This window comes from Oncorhynchus clarkii, chromosome 1 (assembly GCF_045791955.1).
Source record: "Oncorhynchus clarkii lewisi isolate Uvic-CL-2024 chromosome 1, UVic_Ocla_1.0, whole genome shotgun sequence".
In the NCBI taxonomy this organism is placed as follows: Eukaryota; Metazoa; Chordata; class Actinopteri; order Salmoniformes; family Salmonidae; genus Oncorhynchus; species Oncorhynchus clarkii.
The window spans coordinates 57,836,660-57,863,966 of record NC_092147.1 but is presented as its reverse complement, the minus strand read 5'-3'; the positions used below and the strand labels follow the sequence as shown (position 1 = coordinate 57,863,966).

General features: G+C 42.8%; 1 protein-coding gene across 2 annotated transcripts in view; it reads left to right on the top strand.

The window, feature by feature from the left end:
- LOC139409195 (Ras association domain family member 4a) overlaps positions 1-11,466 on the top strand; it is a 69,085-nt gene extending 57,619 nt beyond the window's left edge. Inside the window, exons 10-11 of one of the 2 annotated variants that reach the window (XM_071154017.1) lie at positions 1,955-2,052; positions 11,044-11,466. In XM_071154017.1, the coding sequence (XP_071010118.1) occupies positions 1,955-2,052; positions 11,044-11,113 (168 nt within the window). In that variant the 3' untranslated portion in view covers positions 11,114-11,466. Of the gene's footprint in view, positions 1-1,954; positions 2,053-7,893; positions 9,229-11,043 lie in introns of those variants that run through there. The other variant, XM_071154008.1, reaches the window with a different exon arrangement.
- The last annotated feature ends 15,841 nt before the right edge of the window (positions 11,467-27,307 follow it).

Sequence of the window (27,307 nt, the reverse complement as noted above, 5' to 3'; positions counted from 1 at the left end):
TTATTGCAGCTGCTACAGTATTGTTGACAGTGAATATATCCCTCTGTTCAGCGTAATGTTAGGCTCAAATTGAAATACTGTTATTGTTGTTTTTCCAATACAGCTGTGTCATCATAGTTATGTGGGTGCATTGTATTTATCTTCAGCTTAATGGGACTCTGGTGCACTGTGTGGACTTGCAAATAAACATGTAGTAGCTCTTTCCTGCAATCAAATGCCCTAGTGGCCTCATAGGTGGAATGTTATTCATATTTTTCATAATTTGATAATTAATCAACATTATTTCAAAAACCAAAAAGTCTGTTGTCATTATTTCAGAAACGCCGGTGTTTCTATGTCAAGCGGTTTTGTTATATTTCAGTCTTCTGTGATGTAAACTCAGCAAAAAAATAAATGTCCTCTCACTGTCAACTGCATTTATTTTCAGCAAACGTAACATGTGTAAATATTTGTATGAACATAACAAGATTCAAAAACTGAGACAAAAGCTGAACAAGTTCCACAGACATGTGACTAACAGAAATTGAATAATGTGTCCCTGATGTGTCAAAATAATAATGTGTCCCTGGGGGTCAAAATCAAAAGTAGTAGTCAGTATCTGGTGTGGCCACCAGCTGCATTAAGTACTACAGTGCATCTCCTCCTCATAGACTGCACAAGATTTTTAACATCTCACAGTTCTTGCTGTGAGATGTTACCCCACTCTTCCACCAAGGCACCTGCAACCCTGACATTTCTATGGGGGGAATGGCCTTAGCCCTCACCCTCCGATCCAACAGGTCCCAGATGTGCTCAATGAGAAGATCCGGGCTCTTCGCTGGCCATGGCGGAACACTGACATTCCTGTCAGGAAATCACGCACAGAACGAGCAGTATGGCTGGTGGCATTGTCATGCTGGAGGGTCATGTCAGGATGAGCCTGCAGGAAGGGTACCACATGAGAGAGGAGGATGTCTTCCCTGTAACGCACAGCTTTGAGATTGCCTGCAATGACAACATGCTCAGTCCGATGATGCTGTGACACATTGCCCCAGACCATGACGGACCCTCCAACTTCAAATCAATCCCGCTCCAGAGTACAGGCCTCGGTGTAACGCTCATTCTTTCGACGATAAACGCGAATCCGACCATCACCCCTGGTGAGACAAAACCGCAACTCGTCAGATAAGAGCACTTTTTGAGCACTTTTTTACAGCAGGCCTACAAGCCCTCAGTCCAGCCTCTCTCAGCCTATTACGGACAGTCTGAGCACTGATGGAGTGATTGTGCATTCCCGGTGTAACTCGGGCAGTTGTTGTTACCATCCTGTACCTGTCCCGCAGGTGTGATGTTCGGATGTACCGATCCTGTGCAGCTGTTGTTACATGTGGTCTGCCACTGCGAGGACGATCAGCTGTCCGTCCCGTCTCCCAGTAGCGCTGTCTTATGCGTCTCACAGTACGGACATTGCAATTTATTTTGGTGTTTTTCAGAGTCAGTAGAAAGGCCTCTTTAGTGTCCTAAGTTTTCATAACTGTGACCTTAATTGCCTACAGTCTGTAAGCTGTTAGTGTCTTAACGACCGTTCCACAGGTGCATGTTCATTAATTGTTTATGGGTCATTGAACAAGCATGGGAAACAGTGTTTCAACCCTTTACAATGAAAATCTGTGAGGTTATTTGGATTTTTATGAATTATCTTTGAAAGACAGGGTCCTGCTTAGTTTATATAAAGTGTAATTTTGGGATGCGAACTCAAAATGTAATACATTTGAACTCTATATCTGACAGATCTGTCGTCATATAAACATATTTGATAAATGTTTATTTGGAAGTACGTAGTGTGCAAGAGTCCAACCATTCTACTCTCATTTTGGCTTCTTCTACTCATGTGTAAAAAATAAATGATAGGCCTACTTAATGTTATGAGAAAATACTGCAGGTGTTATATGACAATACTTCTGTTTCTCCCCAGGTGGCTCAGTACATTAATTTTGAGATGCCAGTCCTGGATAGCTTTGTAGAGAAACTGAAAGAGGAAGAGGAGAGAGAGATTTCTAAACTGACCAGAAAGTAAGTATGTCACTCTTCACAACAAACAAGTTTACTTAAGGGGTTTGTTTGGTTTTTACGTGTTTTACGTGTTTTTAGTGTTCTTGAGCAACATTTCCTCTCGCAAAACAATTTCTGAACTGTGCAAAAAGTACTGTACAACACAATTTATGTTTTAACTTTCATTTAAAGGAAGTAAACATTGCAGAACGTGACACAATGGCTAGCTGCAGTATACAGAACTTGCCTTGGATAATGTGCTGTGCCATTGATACAGTTAGTTTGGTTAGAGGAAGATGTCTTGTAAAAGTTGAATGTTCATCTTGTCATTATTGTATATTGTTTCTATGGTTTGTCTTTTAGTGTGTTGTTAGTGTGTTATTTCTGTAAACATTGTGCTGAATAGAATGACTTTCATCCACCAACAAAATGTAATGTCCTACTGAACAACATTACTCTGTGTTGACAGGACACCTTAAGGAGGATATAAACTACAACACACACACACACACACACACACACACACACACACACACACACACACACACACACACACACACACACACACACACACACACACACACACACACACACACACACACACACACACACACACACCATCTCTGTGGTTCAGTTGTTAGGGCATGGCACTTGCAATGCAGGGTTGTGGGTTCGTTTCCCGAGGGAGACCAGTATGAAAAATGTCTCCACTCACTAATGTAGGTGGCTTTGGATAAGAGCATCTGCTAAATTACTTAAATGCTTATGTAATCCTGTCTGTAGCTTCAGTCAATCAAATGTATTTATAAAGCCAATCAATACAATTTATTTATAAAGCCCTTTTTAAATCAGCAGATGTCACAAAGTGCTTATACAGAAACCCAGCTTAAAACCCCAAAGAGCAAGCTAGGAAAAACTCCCTTGAAAGGTTGGAACATAGGAAGAAACATAGAGAGGAACCAGGCTCTGAGGGGTGGCCAGTCCTCTTCTGACTGTGCCGGTGGAGATTATAAGAGTACATAGCCATTAAGGCTAGATCGTTCTTCAAGGCACTTCTGCGGGCAGAACTTTCTAATCGACCTGGCCCGGGTATCCTGGAAGGATGCCTGGTTGTTCTTTAAAAGTGCTTTCCTCATCAATTGAAATAAGCATGCCCCTATCAAAAAATGTAGAACTAAGAATATATATAGCCCTTGGTTCATTCCAGACTTGACTGCCCTTGACCAGCACAAAAACACCCTGTGGCGAACTGCACTAGCAGAAAGTCAGGAACGAATACACACAGTCAGGAAAGCAAAGGCTAGCTTTTTTAAACAGAAATGTGCATCCCCTTCAGCACTAATTCCAAAATGTTTAGGGACAATGTAAAGTCCAGCTGCTCACTGCACTGAGACTAGGAAACACTGTCACCACTGATAAATCCACGATATTTCAATAAGCATTTCTCTATGGCTGGCCATGCTTGCCACCTGGCTACTCCAACCCCGGCCAACAGTTCTGTACACCCCACAGCAACTAGCCCAAGCCCCACCGGCATCTCCTTCACCCAAATCCAGACAGCTGATGTTCTAAAAGAGCTGCAAAATCTGGATCCCTACAAATCAGCTGGGCAAGACAATCTGGACCCTCTCTTCCTAAAATTAACTGCTGCCATTGTTGCAACCCCTATTACTAGTCTGTTTAACCTCTCTTTCGTATCGTCTGAGATTCCTAAAGATTGGAAAGCGGCCGCGGTCATCCCCCTCTTCAAATGGGGATACACTCTAGACCCAAACTGTTACAGACCTATATCCATCCTGCCCTGCCTTTCTAAAGTCTTCGAAAGCAATGTGAAAAAACAGATCACTGACCATTTAGAATCCCACCGTACCTTCTCCGCTATGCAACCTGGTTTCCGTGCTGGTCATGGGTGCACCTCTGCCCCGCTCAAGGTCCTAAACAATATCATAACCGCCATCGATAAAAGACAGTACTGTGGAGCCGTCTTCATCGACCTGGCCAAGGCTTTTGACTCTATCAATCACCATCTTATCGGCAGACTCAACAGCCTTGGTTTCTCTAATGACTGCCTCGCCTGGTTCACTAACTACTTCTCTGATAGAGTTCAGTGTGTCAAATCGGAGGGTCTGTTGTCTGGACCTCTGGCAGTCTCTATGGGGGTGCCACAGGGTTCAATTCTCGGGACGACTCTTTCCTCTGTATATATCAATGATGTCGCTCTTGCTGCTAATGATTCTATGATCCACCTCTACGCAGACGACACCATTCTGTATAAATCTGGCCCTTCTTTGCACACTGTGTTAACAAACCTCCAAACAACTGTGACCTGTATGCTCTCGTTGGCTGGTCCTCGCTCTATATTTGTCGCCAAACTCATTGGCTCCAGGTCATCTTTAAGTTTTTGCTAGATATAGCTCTGCCATATCTCAGCTCACTGGTCACCATAGCACCCACCCATAGCACGCACTCCAGCAGGTCATCCCCAGCTGGTCATCCCCAAAGCCAACACCTCTGTCTGCCTTTCCTTCCAGTTCTCTGCTGCCAATGACCGGAACAAATTGCAAAAATCACTGAAGTTGGAGACATACAGTGCCTTGCGAAAGTATTAGGCCCCCTTGAACTTTGCGACCTTTTGCCACATTTCAGGCTTCAAACATAAAGATATAAAGCTGTATTTTTTTGTGAAGAATCAACAACAAGTGGGACACAATCATGAAGTGGAACGACATTTATTGGATATTTCAAACTTTTTTAACAAATCAAAAACTGAAAAATTGGGCGTGCAAAATTATTCAGCCCCTTTACTTTCAGTGCAGCAAACTCTCTCCAGAAGTTCAGTGAGGATCTCTGAATGATCCAATGTTGACCTAAATGACTAATGATGATAAATACAATCCACCTGTGTGTAATCAAGTCTCCGTATAAATGCACCTGCACTGTGATAGTCTCAGAGGTCCGTTAAAAGCGCAGAGAGCATCATGAAGAACAAGGAACACACCAGGCAGGTCCGAGATACTGTTGTGAAGAAGTTTAAAGCCGGATTTGGATACAAAAAGATTTCCCAAGCTTTAAACATCCCAAGGAGCACTGTGCAAGCGATAATATTGAAATGGAAGGAGTATCAGACCACCTCAAATCTACCAAGACCTGGCCGTCCCTCTAAACTTTCAGCTCATACAAGGAGAAGACTGATCAGAGATGCAGCCAAGAGGCCCATGATCACTCTGGATGAACTGCAGAGATCTACAGCTGAGGTGGGAGACTCTGTCCATAGGACAACAATCAGTCGTATATTACACAAATCTGGCCTTTATGGAAGAGTGGCAAGAAGAAAGCCATTTCTTAAAGATATCCATAAAAAGTGTTGTTTAAAGTTTGCCACAAGCCACCTGGGAGACACACCAAACATGTGGAAGAAGGTGCTCTGGTCAGATGAAACCAAAATGGAACTTTTTGGCAACAATGCAAGACGTTATGTTTGGCGTAAAAGCAACACAGCTCATCACCCTGAACACACCATCTCCACTGTCAAACATGGTGGTGGCAGCATCATGGTTTGGGCCTGCTTTTCTTCAGCAGGGACAGGGAAGATGGTTAAAATTGATGGGAAGATGGATGGAGCCAAATACAGGACCATTCTGGAAGAAAACCTGATGGAGTCTGCAAAAGACCTGAGACTGGGACGGAGATTTGTCTTCCAACAAGACAATGATCCAAAACATAAAGCAAAATCTACAATGGAATAGTTCAAAAATAAACATATGCAGGTGTTAGAATGGCCAAGTCAAAGTCCAGACCTGAATCCAATCGAGAATCTGTGGAAAGAACTGAAAACTGCTGTTCACAAATGCTCTCCATCCAACCTCACTGAGCTCGAGCTGTTTTGCAAGGAGGAATGGGAAAAAATTTCAGTCTCTCGATGTGCAAAACTGATAGAGACATACCCCAAGCGACTTACAGCTGTAATCGCAGCAAAAGGTGGAGCTACAAAGTATTAACTTAAGGGGGCTGAATAATTTTGCACGCCCAATTTTTCAGTTTTTGATTTGTTAAAAAAGTTTGAAATATCCAATAAATGTCGTTCCACTTCATGATTGTGTCCCACTTGTTGTTGATCCTTCACAAAAAAATACAGTTTTATATCTTTATGTTTGAAGCCTGAAATGTGGCAAAAGGTCGCAAAGTTCAAGGGGGCCGAATACTTTCCCAAGGCACTGTATATCTCCCTCACTAACTTTAAGCGTCAGCTGTCAGAGCAGCTTACCGATCGCTGCAGCCCATCTGTAAATAGCCCATCTGTAAATAGCCCGTCCAACCAACTACCTACCTTATCCCCATATTTGTTTTTGTTTTTCTGATCTTTTGCACACCTGTATTTCTACTTTCACATCCTCATCTGGTCATATATCACTCCAGTGTAAATTGCTAAATTGTAATTACTGTTTATTGCCTTATCTCCTTACTTCATTTGCACACACTGTATACAGATTTTTCTATTGTGTTATTGACTGTAAGTTTGTTTATTCCATGTGTAACTCTGTGTTGTTGTTTTTGTCGCACTCCTTTGCTTTATCTTGGCCAGGTCGCAGTTGTAAATGAGAACTTGTTCTCAACTGGCCTACCTGGTTAAATAAAGGTGAAATAAAGAAATACAATTTTAAAAAATTAAAAGATGTTCAAACATTCATAGATGACGAACATGGTCAACTAATAATCAGAGTGGTTGTTGAGGGTGCAACAGGTCAGCACCTCAGGAGTAAATGTCAGCTGGCTTTTCATAGCCGAGCATTCAGAGGTTCAGACAGCAGGTGTGGTAAAGAGAGACAAAGAGGGAGAGTATCCGGCCATCAGACTGCTGAACAGCCATCCTGTAGTTAGTGAGAGTAGTAAGTAGTATGAGACAAAGATAGACTCACTTACACAAAACACACACAGACACCTGCAGTCTCCGAAGACACACACGCATACGCCAATACACAAACACACACAGCCAATGCTGCTGTCCCATGTATGAGACATTATTCTAATATATTTCACTACTGTACATAATTGCATTTTTGTTTGTTTATACACACTGCATATTTATTGAACCTTTATTAACTAAGCAAGTCAGTTAAGAACAAATTCTTATTTACAATGGCGGCCTACACCGGCCAAATCCGGGTGACGCTTGGCCAATTGTGTCTGTCGCCCTATAGGACTCCCAATCACGGCCTGTTGTGATACAGCCTGGAATTGAACCAGGGTGTCTGTAGTGACGCCACGAGCACTGAGATGCAGTGCCTTTAACTGCTGCGCCACTCAGGGTCCCATATTTATATACTGGATTCTTATTTATATACTGGGATTATATACCGGATTCTTATTAATATACTGTATTCTTTACATAGTGCATTCTAATATTCTACCACTGTATATAATTGCATTTTTGTTACACTGTTTATACACACCGTGTATTTATATACTGGATTCTTGACATAGCTCACTGTAATATTTATACTGCTGTACATATCAATCTTAGTAGGTAGTTTTGGTGTATATTCGCATAGATTGCATTTTGGATAACTGGTACAGTGTTATTTGGGTTTTCAACTGGATTTGCCTGACATTTGTTATTTCTTGATTCTAGTTTTTGATTATTATTTGTGTACTTTTTAAACATTTTTACTGAACTGTAACACAGGAACTAGTAACACATGCATTTCGCTGCACCCGCTATGACATCTGCTAAACTCTGGACGCAACCAATAAGCTTTTATTTGTAGATGCCTTTAGGAGAATATAAACATGAAATCAGTTTTTGTCAAAGTGTAATAAGGCCACTACCATTCACCACCATACCGTGTGTGTGTGTGTCCATAGGTACAGCGCACTGAAGTCCATGATTCTACAGCAGCTGGAGGGCATCACTGACACTACTGACCGAGTCTGAGTGTGTGTGTGCGTGCGTGTTCACAGGACCATTACACTGTTACAGTGAGAGGAAGTCAAGCAGAATGTTTGAGCACTGAGACCTTTCTTCATGTACAACTACAGTTGAACCATAGCATGTATAGCTTTTTCTAGTAATGAAAACTACAGACATGATGAAAGCTTTCTACCGTAGTGAATGTAATGTAAACAGCAATAAGAATGCAATACTGCCACATCTTGCATCAATGTTTGTCACTTCGCAAATTAACTGTATTCATAGAATTTGTAACTTTTTTGCTACTGTATTGTCTATGATTGAATACATTCCATTGATCTTGTTGTTTACTATTGTTGGTAAAATACTGATTCCTGTATGTCTTAGAGGTCAAGGTCTTCTAAAACTGAGCTTTCCTCGAAAGGCAACATTTCTGTCAAGGCCAATTTCTAATTTAGCCACTGTAACAGATTATAAGAGAGCTACAGGGCATGCAGGCTTTTTTCCCCCAGCTCTGCACGTCTAACACACATCTCCAGCACCAGAGTTGGAAACCCTGGCCTAAACTTGTGTTCACATAAGTATGCTGCAGGGTTAGCAGACCTGTAAGGCCCATACTGTATTTTACCACACAGATAAAACACACACACACCTCATTGTTCTCCCACAGAAAGGGGTAGAGTTGTTTCCAGGGTGACTGAAGCAGAGTTATTATTGTTCTGAGAGTGAGTGACCCTCTCCACCTGTGTGTGTGTGTGTGTGTGTGTGTGTGTGTGTGTGTGTGTGTGTGTGTGTGTGTGTGTGTGTGTGTGTGTGTGTGTGTGTGTGTGTGTGTGTGTGTGTGTGTGTGTGTGTGTGTGTGTGTGTGTGTGTGTGTGTGTGTGTGTGTGTGTGTGTGTTAGAGAGAAAGTATTGGCTAGCCCATCAGGGTTATACAGCAGGGGGGTGGGGATAATAGATATTTTCACACACAAACACAAAGCATTTCACTGTATGTAAAAAAGACAGGAGAGTTTTAGTTTGCAATTATATACAGTTGAAAAAATATGACCGTTTGGATTCCCTTTTCAATGGTTCATCACAGATCCGCTATAACGTGTGAAAGACAGAAAATAAAAAAGTGTTGTCATATTTAGCAGCGGCAGCTCGAGGAAGCTGCAGGGTTAACTCCGGTGTAGATGACCTTTGTTCAACCATCCTTATCTTGAGAGATCACATTCTGTTGCAGATTTCACACGGCCCCCCTGTTATAGCGGATCTGGTGAAAAAGCACTTCACTGAAAATGACGGTAATGTATTATTACGCTCCATATTGTTATTATGCAATTTTTCTGCATTTAGTATTAAACAGTAGTGTGGTCTGGTGCCAAATTAACGTTGTATTTGAAGAATATAATAGAATATAGTGAATAGAAGTATCCACATACAGTCACCATATTCAGTGTTTTAGGGAAAGTAGAGTAGTCAGAAATCAACCAGACACATTTAATGATTGATGACTGCGCGATAGGTCTGACATATTGGAATTATCGTCCCACTTCTCCTGACCCCATTGACAGTCTGAGAGAGGAATAAATCTGTCCACAAGGTTTTACTCGGCCCTAAATCGGACCTTTGCCCCTGTCCTAGCTACCACCAAAGATATTTATAACTAACCTTAACTGCTCCTTGTTCTATCTGTGCTACTGTCGTTGCCACCGCCTCTTCTTCTTCTGTCGGATTTATCGGAGGTTAACATCCAACGTTATGGTGCATTACTGCAACCTACTGTAATGGAGTGGCCCCCAACTCCTAGCTTAAAAATGGACCAACAGAAGTATAAAGAGGTGTTCCTGCAGATGCAGAAATTCCCACATGCAGGAATTGTGCCTGTTATCATAGAGATAGATGACTCATCGTGGATTTAACCAGTTTCAACATGGACATTGCAATTGAGGGCTTCCGCCATTTTAAAGTTGTCAACTGGGTGGGATTCCTAAGAGTTGGGAGCAATCAGCAAATGAAGAAGAAGAAGAAGTCTTTCTTTAAAATGGAGATAGCCTCAATGGCGCTTCCCATTCTGTCACAGGTTCTATAATGGCACAGCTACAAAGATGAGTCCTCTCAATGACATAGTAAAAAAATCCTATAGGATTATAATTTTAAAAATCCTATCAGATTTTGGAACCTTTCCTATAGGATTTGATCCTATCCTATAGGATAGAACCTACCCTATACAATTGATCTAGAATAGGACTGGTTCCGAAATCTGATAGGATTTTCTTTTGGATACTAATAAGATGTTTTAATTGGAATCCCATAGGATTTTTGGACTAGGGTAAAAAATAAAAAAAAGTATGGAGATTGGAGTTGTTTTGACTGGGCAGATGTAAGTACAGATCAGGAGACCGATATAGAGAGGGGTACAGAAAGTGGTTAACGGCACACACGGGTGGTACAGGGTTACATTTTCCTCACCTTGTCCCAACATAAAGAGGGTAAAGGGAACATTCCATTTTTTTGTTTTGGTCACTTTTGAATGCTGGCGGTGCTTTCACTCTAGTGGTAGCATGAGACGGAGTCTACAACCCACACAAGTGGCTCAGGTAGTGCAGCTCATCCAGGATGGCACATCAATGCGAGCTGTGGCAAGAAGGTTTGCTGTGTCTGTCAGCGTAGTGTCCAGAGCATGGAGGGGCTACATGGAGACAGGCCAGTACATCAGGAGACGTGGAGGAGGCCGTAGGAGGGCAACAACCCAGCAGCAGGACCGCTACCTCCGCCTTTGTGCAAGGATTAGCAGGAGGAGCACTGCCAGAGCCCTGCAAAATGACCTCCAGCAGGCCACAAATGTGCATGTGTCTGCTCAAACGGTCAGAAACAGACTCCATGAGGGTGGTATGAGGGCCCGACGTCCACAGGTGGGGGTTGTGCTTACAGCCCAACACCGTGCAAGACGTTTGGCATTTGCCAGAGAACACCAAGATTGGCTAAACTCTGGACGCAACCAATAAGCTTTTATTTGTAGATGCCTTTAGGAGAATATAAACATGAAATCAGTTTTTGTCAAAGTGTAATAAGGCCACTACCATTCACCACCATACCGTGTGTGTGTGTGTCCATAGGTACAGCGCACTGAAGTCCATGATTCTACAGCAGCTGGAGGGCATCACTGACACTACTGACCGAGTCTGAGTGTGTGTGTGCGTGCGTGTTCACAGGACCATTACACTGTTACAGTGAGAGGAAGTCAAGCAGAATGTTTGAGCACTGAGACCTTTCTTCATGTACAACTACAGTTGAACCATAGCATGTATAGCTTTTTCTAGTAATGAAAACTACAGACATGATGAAAGCTTTCTACCGTAGTGAATGTAATGTAAACAGCAATAAGAATGCAATACTGCCACATCTTGCATCAATGTTTGTCACTTCGCAAATTAACTGTATTCATAGAATTTGTAACTTTTTTGCTACTGTATTGTCTATGATTGAATACATACCATTGATCTTGTTGTTTACTATTGTTGGTAAAATACTGATTCCTGTATGTCTTAGAGGTCAAGGTCTTCTAAAACTGAGCTTTCCTCGAAAGGCAACATTTCTGTCAAGGCCAATTTCTAATTTAGCCACTGTAACAGATTATAAGAGAGCTACAGGGCATGCAGGCTTTTTTCCCCCAGCTCTGCACGTCTAACACACATCTCCAGCACCAGAGTTGGAAACCCTGGCCTAAACTTGTGTTCACATAAGTATGCTGCAGGGTTAGCAGACCTGTAAGGCCCATACTGTATTTTACCACACAGATAAAACACACACACACCTCATTGTTCTCCCACAGAAAGGGGTAGAGTTGTTTCCAGGGTGACTGAAGCAGAGTTATTATTGTTCTGAGAGTGAGTGACCCTCTCCACCTGTGTGTGTGTGTGTGTGTGTGTGTGTGTGTGTGTGTGTGTGTGTGTGTGTGTGTGTGTGTGTGTGTGTGTGTGTGTGTGTGTGTGTGTGTGTGTGTGTGTGTGTGTGTGTGTGTGTGTGTGTGTGTGTGTGTGTGTGTGTGTGTGTGTTAGAGAGAAAGTATTGGCTAGCCCATCAGGGTTATACAGCAGGGGGGTGGGGATAATAGATATTTTCACACACAAACACAAAGCATTTCACTGTATGTAAAAAAGACAGGAGAGTTTTAGTTTGCAATTATATACAGTTGAAAAAATATGACCGTTTGGATTCCCTTTTCAATGGTTCATCACAGATCCGCTATAACGTGTGAAAGACAGAAAATAAAAAAGTGTTGTCATATTTAGCAGCGGCAGCTCGAGGAAGCTGCAGGGTTAACTCCGGTGTAGATGACCTTTGTTCAACCATCCTTATCTTGAGAGATCACATTCTGTTGCAGATTTCACACGGCCCCCCTGTTATAGCGGATCTGGTGAAAAAGCAGTTCACTGAAAATGACGGTAATGTATTATTACGCTCCATATTGTTATTATGCAATTTTTCTGCATTTAGTATTAAACAGTAGTGTGGTCTGGTGCCAAATTAACGTTGTATTTGAAGAATATAATAGAATATAGTGAATAGAAGTATCCACATACAGTCACCATATTCAGTGTTTTAGGGAAAGTAGAGTAGTCAGAAATCAACCAGACACATTTAATGATTGATGACTGCGCGATAGGTCTGACATATTGGAATTATCGTCCCACTTCTCCTGACCCCATTGACAGTCTGAGAGAGGAATAAATCTGTCCACAAGGTTTTACTCGGCCCTAAATCGGACCTTTGCCCCTGTCCTAGCTACCACCAAAGATATTTATAACTAACCTTAACTGCTCCTTGTTCTATCTGTGCTACTGTCGTTGCCACCGCCTCTTCTTCTTCTGTCGGATTTATCGGAGGTTAACATCCAACGTTATGGTGCATTACTGCAACCTACTGTAATGGAGTGGCCCCCAACTCCTAGCTTAAAAATGGACCAACAGAAGTATAAAGAGGTGTTCCTGCAGATGCAGAAATTCCCACATGCAGGAATTGTGCCTGTTATCATAGAGATAGATGACTCATCGTGGATTTAACCAGTTTCAACATGGACATTGCAATTGAGGGCTTCCGCCATTTTAAAGTTGTCAACTGGGTGGGATTCCTAAGAGTTGGGAGCAATCAGCAAATGAAGAAGAAGAAGAAGTCTTTCTTTAAAATGGAGATAGCCTCAATGGCGCTTCCCATTCTGTCACAGGTTCTATAATGGCACAGCTACAAAGATGAGTCCTCTCAATGACATAGTAAAAAAATCCTATAGGATTATAATTTTAAAAATCCTATCAGATTTTGGAACCTTTCCTATAGGATTTGATCCTATCCTATAGGATAGAACCTACCCTATACAATTGATCTAGAATAGGACTGGTTCCGAAATCTGATAGGATTTTCTTTTGGATACTAATAAGATGTTATAATTGGAATCCCATAGGATTTTTGGACTAGGGTAAAAAATAAAAAAAAGTATGGAGATTGGAGTTGTTTTGACTGGGCAGATGTAAGTACAGATCAGGAGACCGATATAGAGAGGGGTACAGAAAGTGGTTAACGGCACACACGGGTGGTACAGGGTTACATTTTCCTCACCTTGTCCCAACATAAAGAGGGTAAAGGGAACATTCCATTTTTTTGTTTTGGTCACTTTTGAATGCTGGCGGTGCTTTCACTCTAGTGGTAGCATGAGACGGAGTCTACAACCCACACAAGTGGCTCAGGTAGTGCAGCTCATCCAGGATGGCACATCAATGCGAGCTGTGGCAAGAAGGTTTGCTGTGTCTGTCAGCGTAGTGTCCAGAGCATGGAGGGGCTACATGGAGACAGGCCAGTACATCAGGAGACGTGGAGGAGGCCGTAGGAGGGCAACAACCCAGCAGCAGGACCGCTACCTCCGCCTTTGTGCAAGGATTAGCAGGAGGAGCAGTGCCAGAGCCCTGCAAAATGACCTCCAGCAGGCCACAAATGTGCATGTGTCTGCTCAAACGGTCAGAAACAGACTCCATGAGGGTGGTATGAGGGCCCGACGTCCACAGGTGGGGGTTGTGCTTACAGCCCAACACCGTGCAAGACGTTTGGCATTTGCCAGAGAACACCAAGATTGGCAAATTCGCCACTGGCGCCCTGTGCTCTTCGCAGATGAAAGCAGGTTCACACTGAGCACATGTGACAGAGGTGACAGAGTCTGGAGACGACATGGAAAACGTTCTGCTGCCTGCAACATCCTCCAGCATGACCGGTTTGGCGGTGGGTCTGTCATGGTGGGGGGTGGCATTTCTTTGGGGGGACGCACAGCCCTCCATGTGCTTGCCAGAGGTAGCCTGACTGCCATTAGGTACCGAGATGAGATCCTCAGACCCCGTGTGAGACCATATGCTGGTGCGGTTGACCCTGGGTTCCTCCTATTGCCAGATAATGCTAGACCTCATGTGGCTGGAGTGTGTCAGCAGTTCCTGCAAGAGGAAGGCATTGATGCTATGGACTGGCCTGCCCATTCCCCAGACCTGAATCCAATTGAGCACATCTGGGACATCATGTCTCACTCCATCCACCAACGCCACGTTGCACCACAGACTGTCCAGGAGTTGGCGGATGCTTTAGTCCAGGTCTGGGAGGAGATCCCTCAGGAGACCATCCGCCACCTCATCAGGAGCATGCCCAGGCGTTGTAGGGAGGTCATACAGGCACGTGGAGGCCACACACACTACTGAGCCTAATTTTGACTTGTTTTAAGGACATTACATCAAAGTTGGATCAGCCTGTAGTGTGGTTTTCCACTTTAATTTGGAGTGTGACTCCAAATCCAGACCTCCATGGGTTGATAAATTGGATTTCCATTGATTAATTTTTGTGTGATTTTGTTGTCAGCACATTCAACTATGTAAAGAAAAAAGTATTTAATAAGAATATTTCATTCATTCAGATCTAGGATGTGTTATTTTAGTGTTCCCTTTATTTTTTTGAGCAGTGTATATGAAATGAAAGAAATACTAATATCTTTGTAAAGCTGTACCTAAAATTGTCTGTTCCTTCTAATTTGTATTTGCATATAAGCAATGTAAAGGGGAAAACCTTGAATTCAGACTTGAATCACTCCAATATTGTGGTAGTGATTAAAACATAAATGAATATTTCCGATCAACAAAAATGTGGTAATTCATGTTTGTACTAAAACAAATGAGAACAAACTATAACTGAATACATTTCTGAAAAATAGGATTCTGATTGGGGTGACAAAATCCTACAAGAATAGGATCCAATAGGATGCCTTTTGAATTCCATTAGTAAAAAAAGTAGTCAAATAGGATTCTGGTAGAGGTGACACAATTTTATAGGATTGAGAGAATCCTATAGGATCTATTAGGATTACTAAAAGTCGCCTTGTCCTAGAGAGATTTACACAGTTATCAAAACGTCATGCCAGGGTAAGCCTACACAAAACACAGACCTTATTTTAAGTGTTAATAAAATACCCTATGGGACAAATGTATGGTGGAAAAAGGATTGTAACCATTTCCCTGTTTGCTAAAATCCAAAAACATACTTTTTATGTACATTTGACAAAAGGTGGGTTTTAATGAGTTTAGAGTTAGTTGGTAAGGCAATTCAAAATATACTTTGAATTTATTTTTCCCGTTGCCCACTTTCCAATTTTGTATCACAAACTGTAATGGATTTATACTATAGTTCAGTTTGAGGAGTTAATGAAACATTATTGGATGTTAACCGGTGTTAAACCCCACCGAAGAAGAAGAAAGAGTTTGCTTTAAGTGCCAACGGATAGGGCATGCTCATATAATGGGAACAGAAGGGAGGAGGTTATGTTGTGTAGGATGAGATTAGGGCATACGGGACTGAATTCATCTTTGAAAATGATAGGGAAACATGGTACTGGAATGTGTAATGGCTGTATGGTAGAGGAAACGGTTGTTTTGTGAAATGTATGATGTAGAAAGGGAGAGGTTGTTTAATAGGGTCAGAGAGGTTAGACGGGAGTGGGTGGTATTTTGGGAGGGGGTTATGGGAGTAGTGAGATTTTATTAGAAATTCAGGGTTAGTTAAGAGAGTATAGTGTATGTAGATAGATCGTGCCGGCCTCGCACTCCGGTACAGTAGGTGGCGGTGTATGCACCTGTCAGCTGGTTGTGATTTGCCAATAAAACTTAAAGAAGAAGAAGAACGCATAATGTCACTACGTGCAACGTTTATGGTCATATCACAGCAGTGTGTAGGAGGGAGATTCCAAGATGTGGGAAGGGTGTTGGAGGGCATGGGATAGAGGATTGTGTCGTTTCACCATGTCGTGGTTGAAAGATGACAAGATAATAAACAGTTGGCTGGGTTTTCTGTGCATGGGCAAGACAGAACAGCTATGTCTGGTAAGACGAGGGATGAGGGTGTATATTTCTCAATAACAGCTGGTGCGCAATGTCTAATATTAAGGAAGTTTCGAGGTATTGCTCGCCTGAGGTAGAGTATGTCATGATAAGCTGTAGACCACACTATCTACCAAGAGTTTTCATCTATATTTGAAGTTTTTACAACCATAAACCGATGCTGGCACTAAGACCACACTCAACGAGCTTTATAATGCCATAAGCAAACAAGAAAATGCTCATCCAGAAGAGGCACTCCTAGTGGACTTTAATGCAGGTAAATTTAAATGCAGGCAAACTTAAAAACTTTGACCTAATTTCTACCATCATGCCACATGTGCAACCAGAGGAAGAAAAAAATCTAGACCACCTTTACTCCACACAGAGACGCATACAAAGCTCTCCCTCGTCATCCATTTGGCAAATCTGACCATAATTCTACCCTCTTGAATCCTGCTTACAAGCAAAAACTAAAGCAGGAAATACCAGTGACTCGCTCAATGCGGAAGTGGTCAGACGACGCAGATGCTACGCTACAGCACTGTTTTGCTAGCACAGCTAGCACAGACTAGAATAGCACTCATGTTGGTAGCCATGAAGTGCTTTGGAATGCTGGTCATGGCTTACATCAACAACATCATCCCGGAAACCCTAGACCCACTCCAATTCACATACCGCCTCAACAGATCCACAGATCACTCGCACTCCACACTGCCCTTTCCCATCTGGACAAAGGGAAATACCTATGTGAGAATGCTATTCATTGACTACAGCCCAGCGTTCAACACTATAGTGCCTTGACTTCCTGACGGGCCGCCCCCAAGTGTTAATGGTAGGCAACAATGCATCTGCCACGCTGATCCTCAACACGGGTGCCCCTCAGGGGTGGGTGCTTAGTCCCTTCCTGTACTCCCTGCTCACCCATGACTGCATGGCCAAGCACGACCCAACACCATCATTAAGTTAGCTGAAGACACAACAGTGGTACAGTAGGCCTGATCACTGACAACAATGAGACAGCCTATAGGGAGGAGGTCAGAGACCTGGCCGTGTGGTGCCAGGACAACAACCTCTCCCCCAACGTGATTAAGACAAAGGAGCTGATCGTGGACTACAGGAAAAGGCGGGCCGAACAGGCCCCCAGTGTGACTCCCCATCCCGGATCCGGGAGCGTAATCATCGACTGACACTAATTAGCATAACGCAACAGACATAAATCTTCCTAGAAAATCTTCCTATTCATGAAAATCACAAGGGAATATATATATATATATATATATATTGGAACACAGCTTAGCCTTTTGTTAATCACCCTGTCATCTCAGATTTTCAAAATATGCTTTACAGCCAAAGCTAGACAAGCATTTGTGTAAGTTTATCAATAGCCTAGCATAGCATTATGCCTTGCTAGCAGCAGGCAACCTTGTCACGAAAATCAGAAAAGCAATCAAATTAAATCGTTTACCTTTGATGAACTTCGGATGTTTTCAAACACGACACTCCCAGGTAGATAGTCAAAGTTCATTTTTTCGCAAAATATTATTTTTGTAGGCGAAATAGCTCTGTTTGTTCTTCACGTTTGGCTGAGAAATCGCCCGGAAATTGCAGTCATGAAAACGGCGAAAAATATATCTATTCGATAATATATCCGTCGGGACAATTTGTTTTTCAGTAGGACCGATTGGAGTAATGGCTACCTCTGTATTTTACACGAGAGTCACCCTGGGAGCCATCAGGTGACCACTTACGCAATGTAGCCGCCTACAGCTATTCTTCAACATAAATGTGTAAAACTACGTCACAATGTTGTCGACACCTTGGGGAATACGTAGAAAGCGTAAGCTGGTTGATAGCACATTCACAGCTCAATAGGGACTCATTGGAACGCAGCACTTTCAAAACCTGGGGCACTTCCGGATTGGATTTTTCTCAGGCTTTCCTCTGCAACATCAGTTCTGTTATACCGGGAATGTTTTTTTTCCAAAAATGAAAATACTGCCCCTAGAGTCGCAACAGGTTTTAACATCGATGGGGCTGTAGTGGAGCGGGTCAAGAGTTTCAAGTTCCTTGGGGTCCACATTACCAACAAACTATCATAGTCCAAACACGCCAAGACAGTTGTGAAGAGGGCACGACAACACCTTTTCCCCCTCAAGAGACTGAAAAGATTTGGCATGGGTCCTCAAGAAGTTCAACAGCTGCACCATTGAACATCCTGACCGGTTGCATCGTTGCCTGGTATGGCAACTTCTCGGCATCTGACCGTAATGTGCTTACAGAGGGTAGTGCGTATGGCCCAGTACATCACTGGGGCCAAACTTCCTGCCATCCAGAACCTATATACTAGGCGGTGTCAGAGGATGGCCCAAAAAACTGTCAAAGACTCCAGTCACCCAAGTCAAAGACTGTTCTCTCTGCTACCGCACGGCAAGCAGTACCGGAGCGCCAAGTCTAAGTCCAAAAGCCTCCTTAACAGCTTCTACCCCCAAGCTATAAGACTGCTGAACAATTAATCAAATGGCTACCCGTTTATTATCTATGCATAGTCACTTTACCCCTATCTACATGTACAAATTACCTCTACTAACCTGTACCCCCACACATTGACTCAGTACCGGTACCCCCTGTATATCGCCTCATTATTGTTATTTTATTGTTACTTTTTATTTTATTTTTTACTTTAGTTTATTGAGTAAATATTTTCTTAACTCAATTTATTGAACTGCATTATTGCTTAAGGGCTTGTAAGTAAGCATTTCACGGTAAGGTCTGCACCTGTTGTATTCGGCGCATGTGACAAATAAAATTTGATTTGACAGAGACAAAAAGGGCTGACATTTATTCTAAGTAAAGAGGAAAGTCGGGACAGGGAGGACAGAAGGAAGAGACAGAAGAGAGGAGGCTATTTGTTTTTTACAAGATTAAGGGTGGGACACAGCCAGTTGAATAAGACTTTAAATGTGAAAGGAAAAGCATCCAACAGGAAAGTGGGATTATTGTCAGGAAACCGGGACAGTGGAGCATGTACTGAAACAGTGTGGGTAGTATGAGAGGGAAGGAGAGAGGCTGAGATCCAGTATGAGGGAGAAGGGGATACAGGCAATGACTTTAAAGAGTATACTGAGTAGAACGTAATTAGATACAGCCTCAAAAATGTTGTTGTCTTTTTTAGAGAAAAGGGGCTGGAAGGTAGGATTTAGTTTCTCCTTGTCTCTGGCCCACACCCCCGTACAGTAGATGGCGGTAATGCATCATAACGTTGGATGCCAACAGCCCCACCGAAGAAGAAGCAACAACCCTCTTAGGAAGCTCTTCTGCCAGATAGCTGTACTGCTAGATCGAGTAGAGAGTAGCTGTAATGGATGCGGAAGATGGCGTAAACTGAGGTTTTGTTTGAAACTGCTAGTGAGTCGAGTGAAGCTAATCGTACAGAAGGTGAGAATGAGTGGGTTACTGTGGCGAAGAAAAAGGGAAACGAGAAGTAAAGCTATGTTGGAAAATAGGAAGGTTAGGGTTTTGGATAAATGCTACTTGGGAAATCCGTTTAACGTCTCCATGAAAATCTGGAATGTGTTGGAAGAAAGTGTGGAGTCGGTGAGAGTCACGAAGTGGTCTTATTTAGATTTGTTTGTGTGTCTGCAGAGAAGAAGAATTGTGTGTTAAGACTGAAAAAGATATCGGAGTGGAATGTTTCCTGCATGGATTTTCGTAGCAGGGTGCCTATCAAGGGGGTTATTTCTGGGGTGGCGCAATAAATAAAGGTAGAGGATGTAACTGAAGACATCGATGGAGAAGTTTGGTGCACATCGATTGTGTTAGTGTTTAAATACTGGAGAGTTGAGACCAAATCACGGACGCTGGACAGAGTGGATTTCAGTTGTAACAAAAGACAGTTTTAATAAGTCAAAGATATCTTGTCCCGCAGTTTTACATGCACGGATCTAGTTCATATAACTCTGCAATGAGTCAGGTGAAAAAGAGGCCTTATACAAAGGTTACATTCATTTTTATACATAGAATAAAGTAGGTGGAGTCTTGTCGTTTTGGTCTTCTGACTGGTCACAAAGGGTTGGAGGCGGGCCTTGCTCTAGCCAGAGCGGGCCCCATTGGTGCACAGCAAAGTCCTTTGCTCTTGGCCCCCGACCAGTAGGGGGGGTGAGATGTGTTTATACTAGGAGATGTTTGTGTCAGGGGTTCGTGAGGTAGAGGGGCAGTTTTTATGGCTGGGTGTATGTGTTCATGCGATGGAATGCCTTTGTTTCCTGGGGTCGGGAGACAACAAAGCTGAGGGGATAGTGTTAGGGGGTAGTTTTATTGCTGGCTGTGTGAGCTAGTTCCTGTTTTAGCAAGGGTACGTAAGATGACTTGAGTCAGGCGGTTTGGCTTGGCGCTGTATAATATATGAGCTATGTGTATGAATGTTTACATATATATATATATGACAAATCCCCCTCTTCACATCTATTAGACGTGAAAACTATAGTGCAATGGTGGTGGTTGCATTCGTGGGTATACATAAGGTGGTGCTTCTAACCTTGTCTGGTGTGCATGGTGGGACTGTAGGTGTAGTGCTACGTTTGGGACGGGAGTGATTGGAGGGAGTGATATCAGGAACGAAGTTAGGGACATGTGTAGGGGTAAGTGTACGTGATGTGGCAGGGTGAAATAGTTGTTCAATTAACCATGTGAAAGTGCCCAGGGACACCCCAAATATCAGTAAGAATATCACAAATAAAGGGCCAGATATCCCCAGCCTCACCCAGGGAGGGAGAAATGTCCCTCTAACTGGGCGAGGTTCCTTTTTCAGGGGAGGCGGAGTTTGATGCCGCATCACCTGAGGAAGGAGTGTCTTCATTTGGAATCGAATTTAGGCCGCTCAAATCAGCTCTGACTTCAGTCAGTGTTCTGGAAGGAGTGGGGGCTAGGGTGCAATGTGTAAGGTGGTGCCAAGGTGCGCCTGATTTACCTTTGACCTGGACTGAGTGTGAAGTAACCTCCTTCACTTTGTACGGTCCAGTCCACCTGGGTTCCAGCCACTTTCTCTTGTGGACTTTAACCCTCACCCAGTCACCAACCTTTACCTTCAGTGGTGGCGTGTCCCCCGGCAGCTCCCCTTCCTGGACCTTGTGAACCTGGGTAGAGAGTGCTGCAGAGAGAACCGTCAGTTTTTTCACATAATCAGACATTACAATTTGTTGTACATCAAGGGCGGGCATATGACCTCCCTCCCTTGGTGGACCATGCATGACTACCAGTCATTATCCCATGAGGCACATACTTTAGCTATCTTAGCTTTTGCTTTTGGTTTAACGTTCCACCAGATTTTGGGATTGGGGCCTGTACACAGATCCAAATCTGTGGGTTATGCCAAATCTTTCTTCCACCTGTCTCAGGTGTCAGTTACTGAAATGTGAGCCATTTGTCAAATTTGATTTGTCTTGGGATGCCATACCTGGGTATTAGTTTGGTTTGTAGCCACTTAAAGACTGACCCAGCATCCCACTTCGCTGTTGGTATTGCTTCTACCCATTTGGAGAACCTATTTACCATAACTAGGAGATGAGGAGATTGTTTTTAGATACATTATCGGGGCCCATGTCGGTGTAGTCTATACTAATATCCTGAAAACATGCATTAGGTACTAAGTATGAGCCCATTGGTGTTCGATATGGTTTCTTTGGGTTGTGTCTGTCACAAACATTGCATTCGTCATAAAATAAGTCATCGTCATAATTTTTTTTTTTTTTAATTATTTAAAAAAAAATCTGTCATATTTTCATGTGAGGGTGCCACTAAATGTGCGAGACCTTTTGAAGGGTCTTTAGTTTTCCTTCGTGTGTGGGGCCATGTGCTTCTCGTAAAAGTTCTGGGTTCATCAGTGTGGACTGCTCCATGGGCATAGGCTGAGTCTGTATAGATATTCACAGTCTTTCCTTTTGCTCTGATGAGGTCCTGCGTCAATCCGATGATTTCAGCTAATTGGGCAGGTGCTGGTTGAGGGATGATGGCTGATTCAAGGGTGACATGTGAACCGTCTGGGAATTGCTGTTTCCTTCTTCTCCTTTGTAGCAGCAGCCATCAGTGTACAGCCATTGGTCGGGATTGGTCAGTGGTTCATTCTTCAGGTCTGGTCTCAGTTTGACCTTGTAGCCCTTGGTGGCCAGGAAGTCTGGCAGTGTTTTTGTTATTTGTAGGCAGAGGTCAGATGTAGGAGCGCCTAGTAGTAGATTGTCAACGTATATGGAATCAGATGACAGCATTTGGGGGAACTTGATAGCAGAATAGGTGCATCCTGTGTCTACCAGGAACTGATGGGGGACACCCTCAACTTCGCACATCATTGTTGGTTCAGTGTGCTGTTGAAAGTGTTGTCTCTCTTCTCCTGCCGTGGGTGGTGGGCATTTTTATGGCCAGGGCACGGTGTTCCCTGCCATGCCTTGGAACTGTGGTTGGTTGTAATCTGCTGTTGCTGCTGCATGTGATTAGGAGAGGGTCCTCCTCTTCCTCTTCCTGGTGCCCCTCCACGTCCTCTTTCTCTCCATTGCTGTTGCTGCGGGGAGAGTGGTTTCCTGCAATCTCTGGCCAAGTGACCGGGAATTCCGCAGTTATAACACTGGTAGTTTCCCCCTCTGTATGGTCCAGTGTAGGGGCCTCGTTGAGCCCGTTGCTGTTGCAGGATATACCGCTGTGGGGGAGGGAATTGGGGTGGTGGGGCTGCCTGCTGTTGGATCATCTGAGAGACAGTCTGTGCTACGATGAGTGTTATCTGGCTGTTCCCCTTGGTCTTGAGTTTCTACTGCAATCATTTGTTTGGGCGTGGTGGCTGCAGACATTTTATCTAAGTCGTCTGATAATGTGTATAATGCGTTTATCTAAGTTTTAGTCAGTCCTTTGTGTGGTGTTTATTTCTATCTTTGTATACCCAGCCCGTACTGTGGTGTTAGCTCAGACTCCTCGCATGCGCCCCCACCCTCGCACACAAAAGATTTATCAGTGTGTGTGGTGACAGCTACGTGTGTGTTTCTCCGGTAGTAATTTGAAAATGTTCAGCGATTTATTTAGGTATTTTCTAGAAATGATTGAGCAATCCCCTCTTGGGACAATATGTTAGCAAATTCAAGCGGTTCTATAACATTTGTCAGAATAATTCTCTTTAGGAAATATCGAAAAATAGAGGAACCTAAAAAAAATTGTTCTGCAAATTATTTAAATACTTTCTGTAAATAATTCAGTAACTTCCTTTATGAACTTATATCAGTAAATTCCAGTGATTCTATAGCAATTGTCAGAACAATTTTAAACTTTAGGCAATACCAACAGGATTGAAAAAAGCGAAAATCAGTGTTTGAGGCCGGCGGCTGTCAATCAAAGTTGCACGGCGATACGACTACCAAGATAGCTTTGTCTATTAGCACGTGTGCATAATAGCCCCGTTACGTATCTCAAACGTTTTTCTCAATTTAATTTCCCCGGTCTCAACATTTTTTATTTTATTTTTTATTTATCCGTTATTTTACCAGGTAAGTTGACTGAGAACACGTTCTCATTTGCAGCAACGACCTGGGGAATAGTTACAGGGGAGAGGAGGGGGATGAATGAGCCAATTGTAAACTGGGGATTATTAGGTGACCGTGATGGTTTGAGGGTCAGATTGGGAATTTAGCCAGGACACCGGGGTTAACACCCCTACTCTTACGATAAGTGCCATGGGATCTTTAATGACCTCAGAGAGTCAGGACACCCGTTTAACGTCCCATCCGAGAGACGGCACCCTACACAGGGCAGTGTCCCCAATCACTGCCCTGGGGCATTGGGATATTTTTTTTAGACCAGTGGAAAGAGTGCCTCCTACTGGCCCTCCAACACCACTTCCAGCAGCATCTGGTCTCCCATCCAAGGACTGACCAGGACCAACCCTGCTTAGCTTCAGAAGTAAGCCAGCAGTGGTACGCAGGGTGGTAAAATCATGGAACGTCAACTCTGGTTATATTATGTTATTGTTTGATGTGCAATGGTCGCATCATTCCCGATCTCTGTCTTGTGGAACGCCAAACTTACATATCCTATATCTACTCGACTACACCTCTTACATAACCTGTTAAATAATACACAGCTTTTTTAATAGGGCATTTTTCATGCAGATTCATTCGATCCAACCACACCTCCACAAGACCTATTCGATATTATACAACGTATCAATAGGACATTTTTACTTGCAGATTCGGATCATCTATCATTCAACTATAACCACACCTCCACAAGACCTTATTCGATAGTACACAACGTATCAATAGGACATTTTTACTTGCAGATTCGGTTCATCTATCATTTAACTATAACCACACCTCCACAAGACCTTATTCGATAGTACACAAGGAATCAATAGGACATTTTTACTTGCAGATTCGGTTCATCTATCATTTAACTATTCGTATGAAATTCTCATTGAATTTCCAACATCCATAATTGTGTCCTTTACGTGTTAAAACACAGCCACTATTTAACGTCACCTCTATACACAACCCAATATATATACAGTGCCTTGCGAAAGTATTCGGCCCCCTTGAACTTTGCGACCTTTTGCCACATTTCAGGCTTCAAACATAAAGATATAAAACTGTATTTTTTTGTGAAGAATCAACAACAAGTGGGACACAATCATGAAGTGGAACGACATTTATTGGATATTTCAAACTTTTTTAACAAATCAAAAACTGAAAAATTGGGCGTGCAAAATTATTCAGCCCCCTTAAGTTAATACTTTGTAGCTCCACCTTTTGCTGCGATTACAGCTGTAAGTCGCTTGGGGTATGTCTCTATCAGTTTTGCACATCGAGAGACTGAAATTTTTTCCCATTCCTCCTTGCAAAACAGCTCGAGCTCAGTGAGGTTGGATGGAGAGCATTTGTGAACAGCAGTTTTCAGTTCTTTCCACAGATTCTCGATTGGATTCAGGTCTGGACTTTGACTTGGCCATTCTAACACCTGGATATGTTTATTTTTGAACCATTCCATTGTAGATTTTGCTTTATGTTTTGGATCATTGTCTTGTTGGAAGACAAATCTCCGTCCCAGTCTCAGGTCTTTTGCAGACTCCATCAGGTTTTCTTCCAGAATGGTCCTGTATTTGGCTCCATCCATCTTCCCATCAATTTTAACCATCTTCCCTGTCCCTGCTGAAGAAAAGCAGGCCCAAACCATGATGCTGCCACCACCATGTTTGACAGTGGGGATGGTGTGTTCAGCTGTGTTGCTTTTACGCCAAACATAACGTTTTGCATTGTTGCCAAAAAGTTCAATTTTGGTTTCATCTGACCAGAGCACCTTCTTCCACATGTTTGGTGTGTCTCCCAGGTGGCTTGTGGCAAACTTTAAACAACACTTTATGGATATCTTTAAGAAATGGCTTTCTTCTTGCCACTCTTCCATAAAGGCCAGATTTGTGCAATATACGACTTATTGTTGTCCTATGGACAGAGTCTCCCACCTCAGCTGTAGATCTCTGCAGTTCATCCAGAGTGATCATGGGCCTCTTGGCTGCATCTCTGATCAGTCTTCTCCTTGTTTGAGCTGAAAGTTTAGAGGGACGGCCAGGTCTTGGTAGATTTGTAGTGGTCTGATACTCCTTCCATTTCAATATTATCGCTTGCACAGTGCTCCTTGGGATGTTTAAAGCTTGGGAAATCTTTTTGTATCCAAATCCGGCTTTAAAATTCTTCACAACAGTATCTCGGACCTGCCTGGTGTGTTCCTTGTTCTTCATGATGCTCTCTGCGCTTTTAACGGACCTCTGAGACTATCACAGTGCAGGTGCATTTATACGGAGACTTGATTACACACAGGTGGATTGTATTTATCATCATTAGTCATTTAGGTCAACATTGGATCATTCAGAGATCCTCACTGAACTTCTGGAGAGAGTTTGCTGCACTGAAAGTAAAGGGGCTGAATAATTTTGCACGCACAATTTTTCAGTTTTTGATTTGTTAAAAAAGTTTGAAATATCCAATAAATGTCGTTCCACTTCATGATTGTGTCCCACTTGTTGTTGATTCTTCACAAAAAAATACAGTTTTATATCTTTATGTTTGAAGCCTGAAATGTGGCAAAAGGTCGCAAAGTTCAAGGGGGCCGAATACTTTCGCAAGGCACTGTATAATTAGGACAGTTTTCTATGCAGATTTCAGAACAAATAGGGTCCCTGGAGGAATTTAACACATTGGTCAATCACAATTCACACATTCCTATTAAAATAACTGAGTTTAGGCCAATTAATAAAAAATTAAAAAATATAAATATATATATTTTCTTTATACAAGACAAGATATCTTTAATCAATGCCTTAGGTTCTTATGTAAAAAAAAAAAAAAATTGGCAACGATTCATACTCACGCCCAGTACTTTCTGATCAAAATTTGGTTTAGGCTATAATACAATATGCAGATTTCGATTTAACAGGCTCTGCTCACCTTATATAGAGCGCTCCGATCAGATTTCCTGAGGCAAGATGAATGGCTGGACAAGTCACTCTTCCGTCTGATTTTTGAGCCGTGATCAGTCTCGTCCTCTCACACTAACTTATCATAGATCGAATTCAAGAATAACCATCCTCACGCTACCAAGTTCTGTTAGTGTTTAAATACTGGAGAGTTGAGACCAAATCACGGACGCTGGACAGAGTGGATTTCAGTTGTAACAAAAGACAGTTTTAATGAGTCAAAGATATCTTGTCCCGCAGTTTTACGTGCACGGATCTAGTTCATATAACTCGGCAAGGAGTCAGGTGAAAAAGAGGCCTTATACAAAGGTTACATTCATTTTTATACATAGAATAAAGTAGGTGGAGTCTTGTCGTTTTGGTCTTCTGACTGGTCACAAAGGGTTGGAGGCGGGCCTTGCTCTAGCCAGAGCGGGCCCCATTGGTGCACAGCAAAGTCCTTTGCTCTTGGCCCCCGACCAGTAGGGGGGTGAGATGTGTTTATAC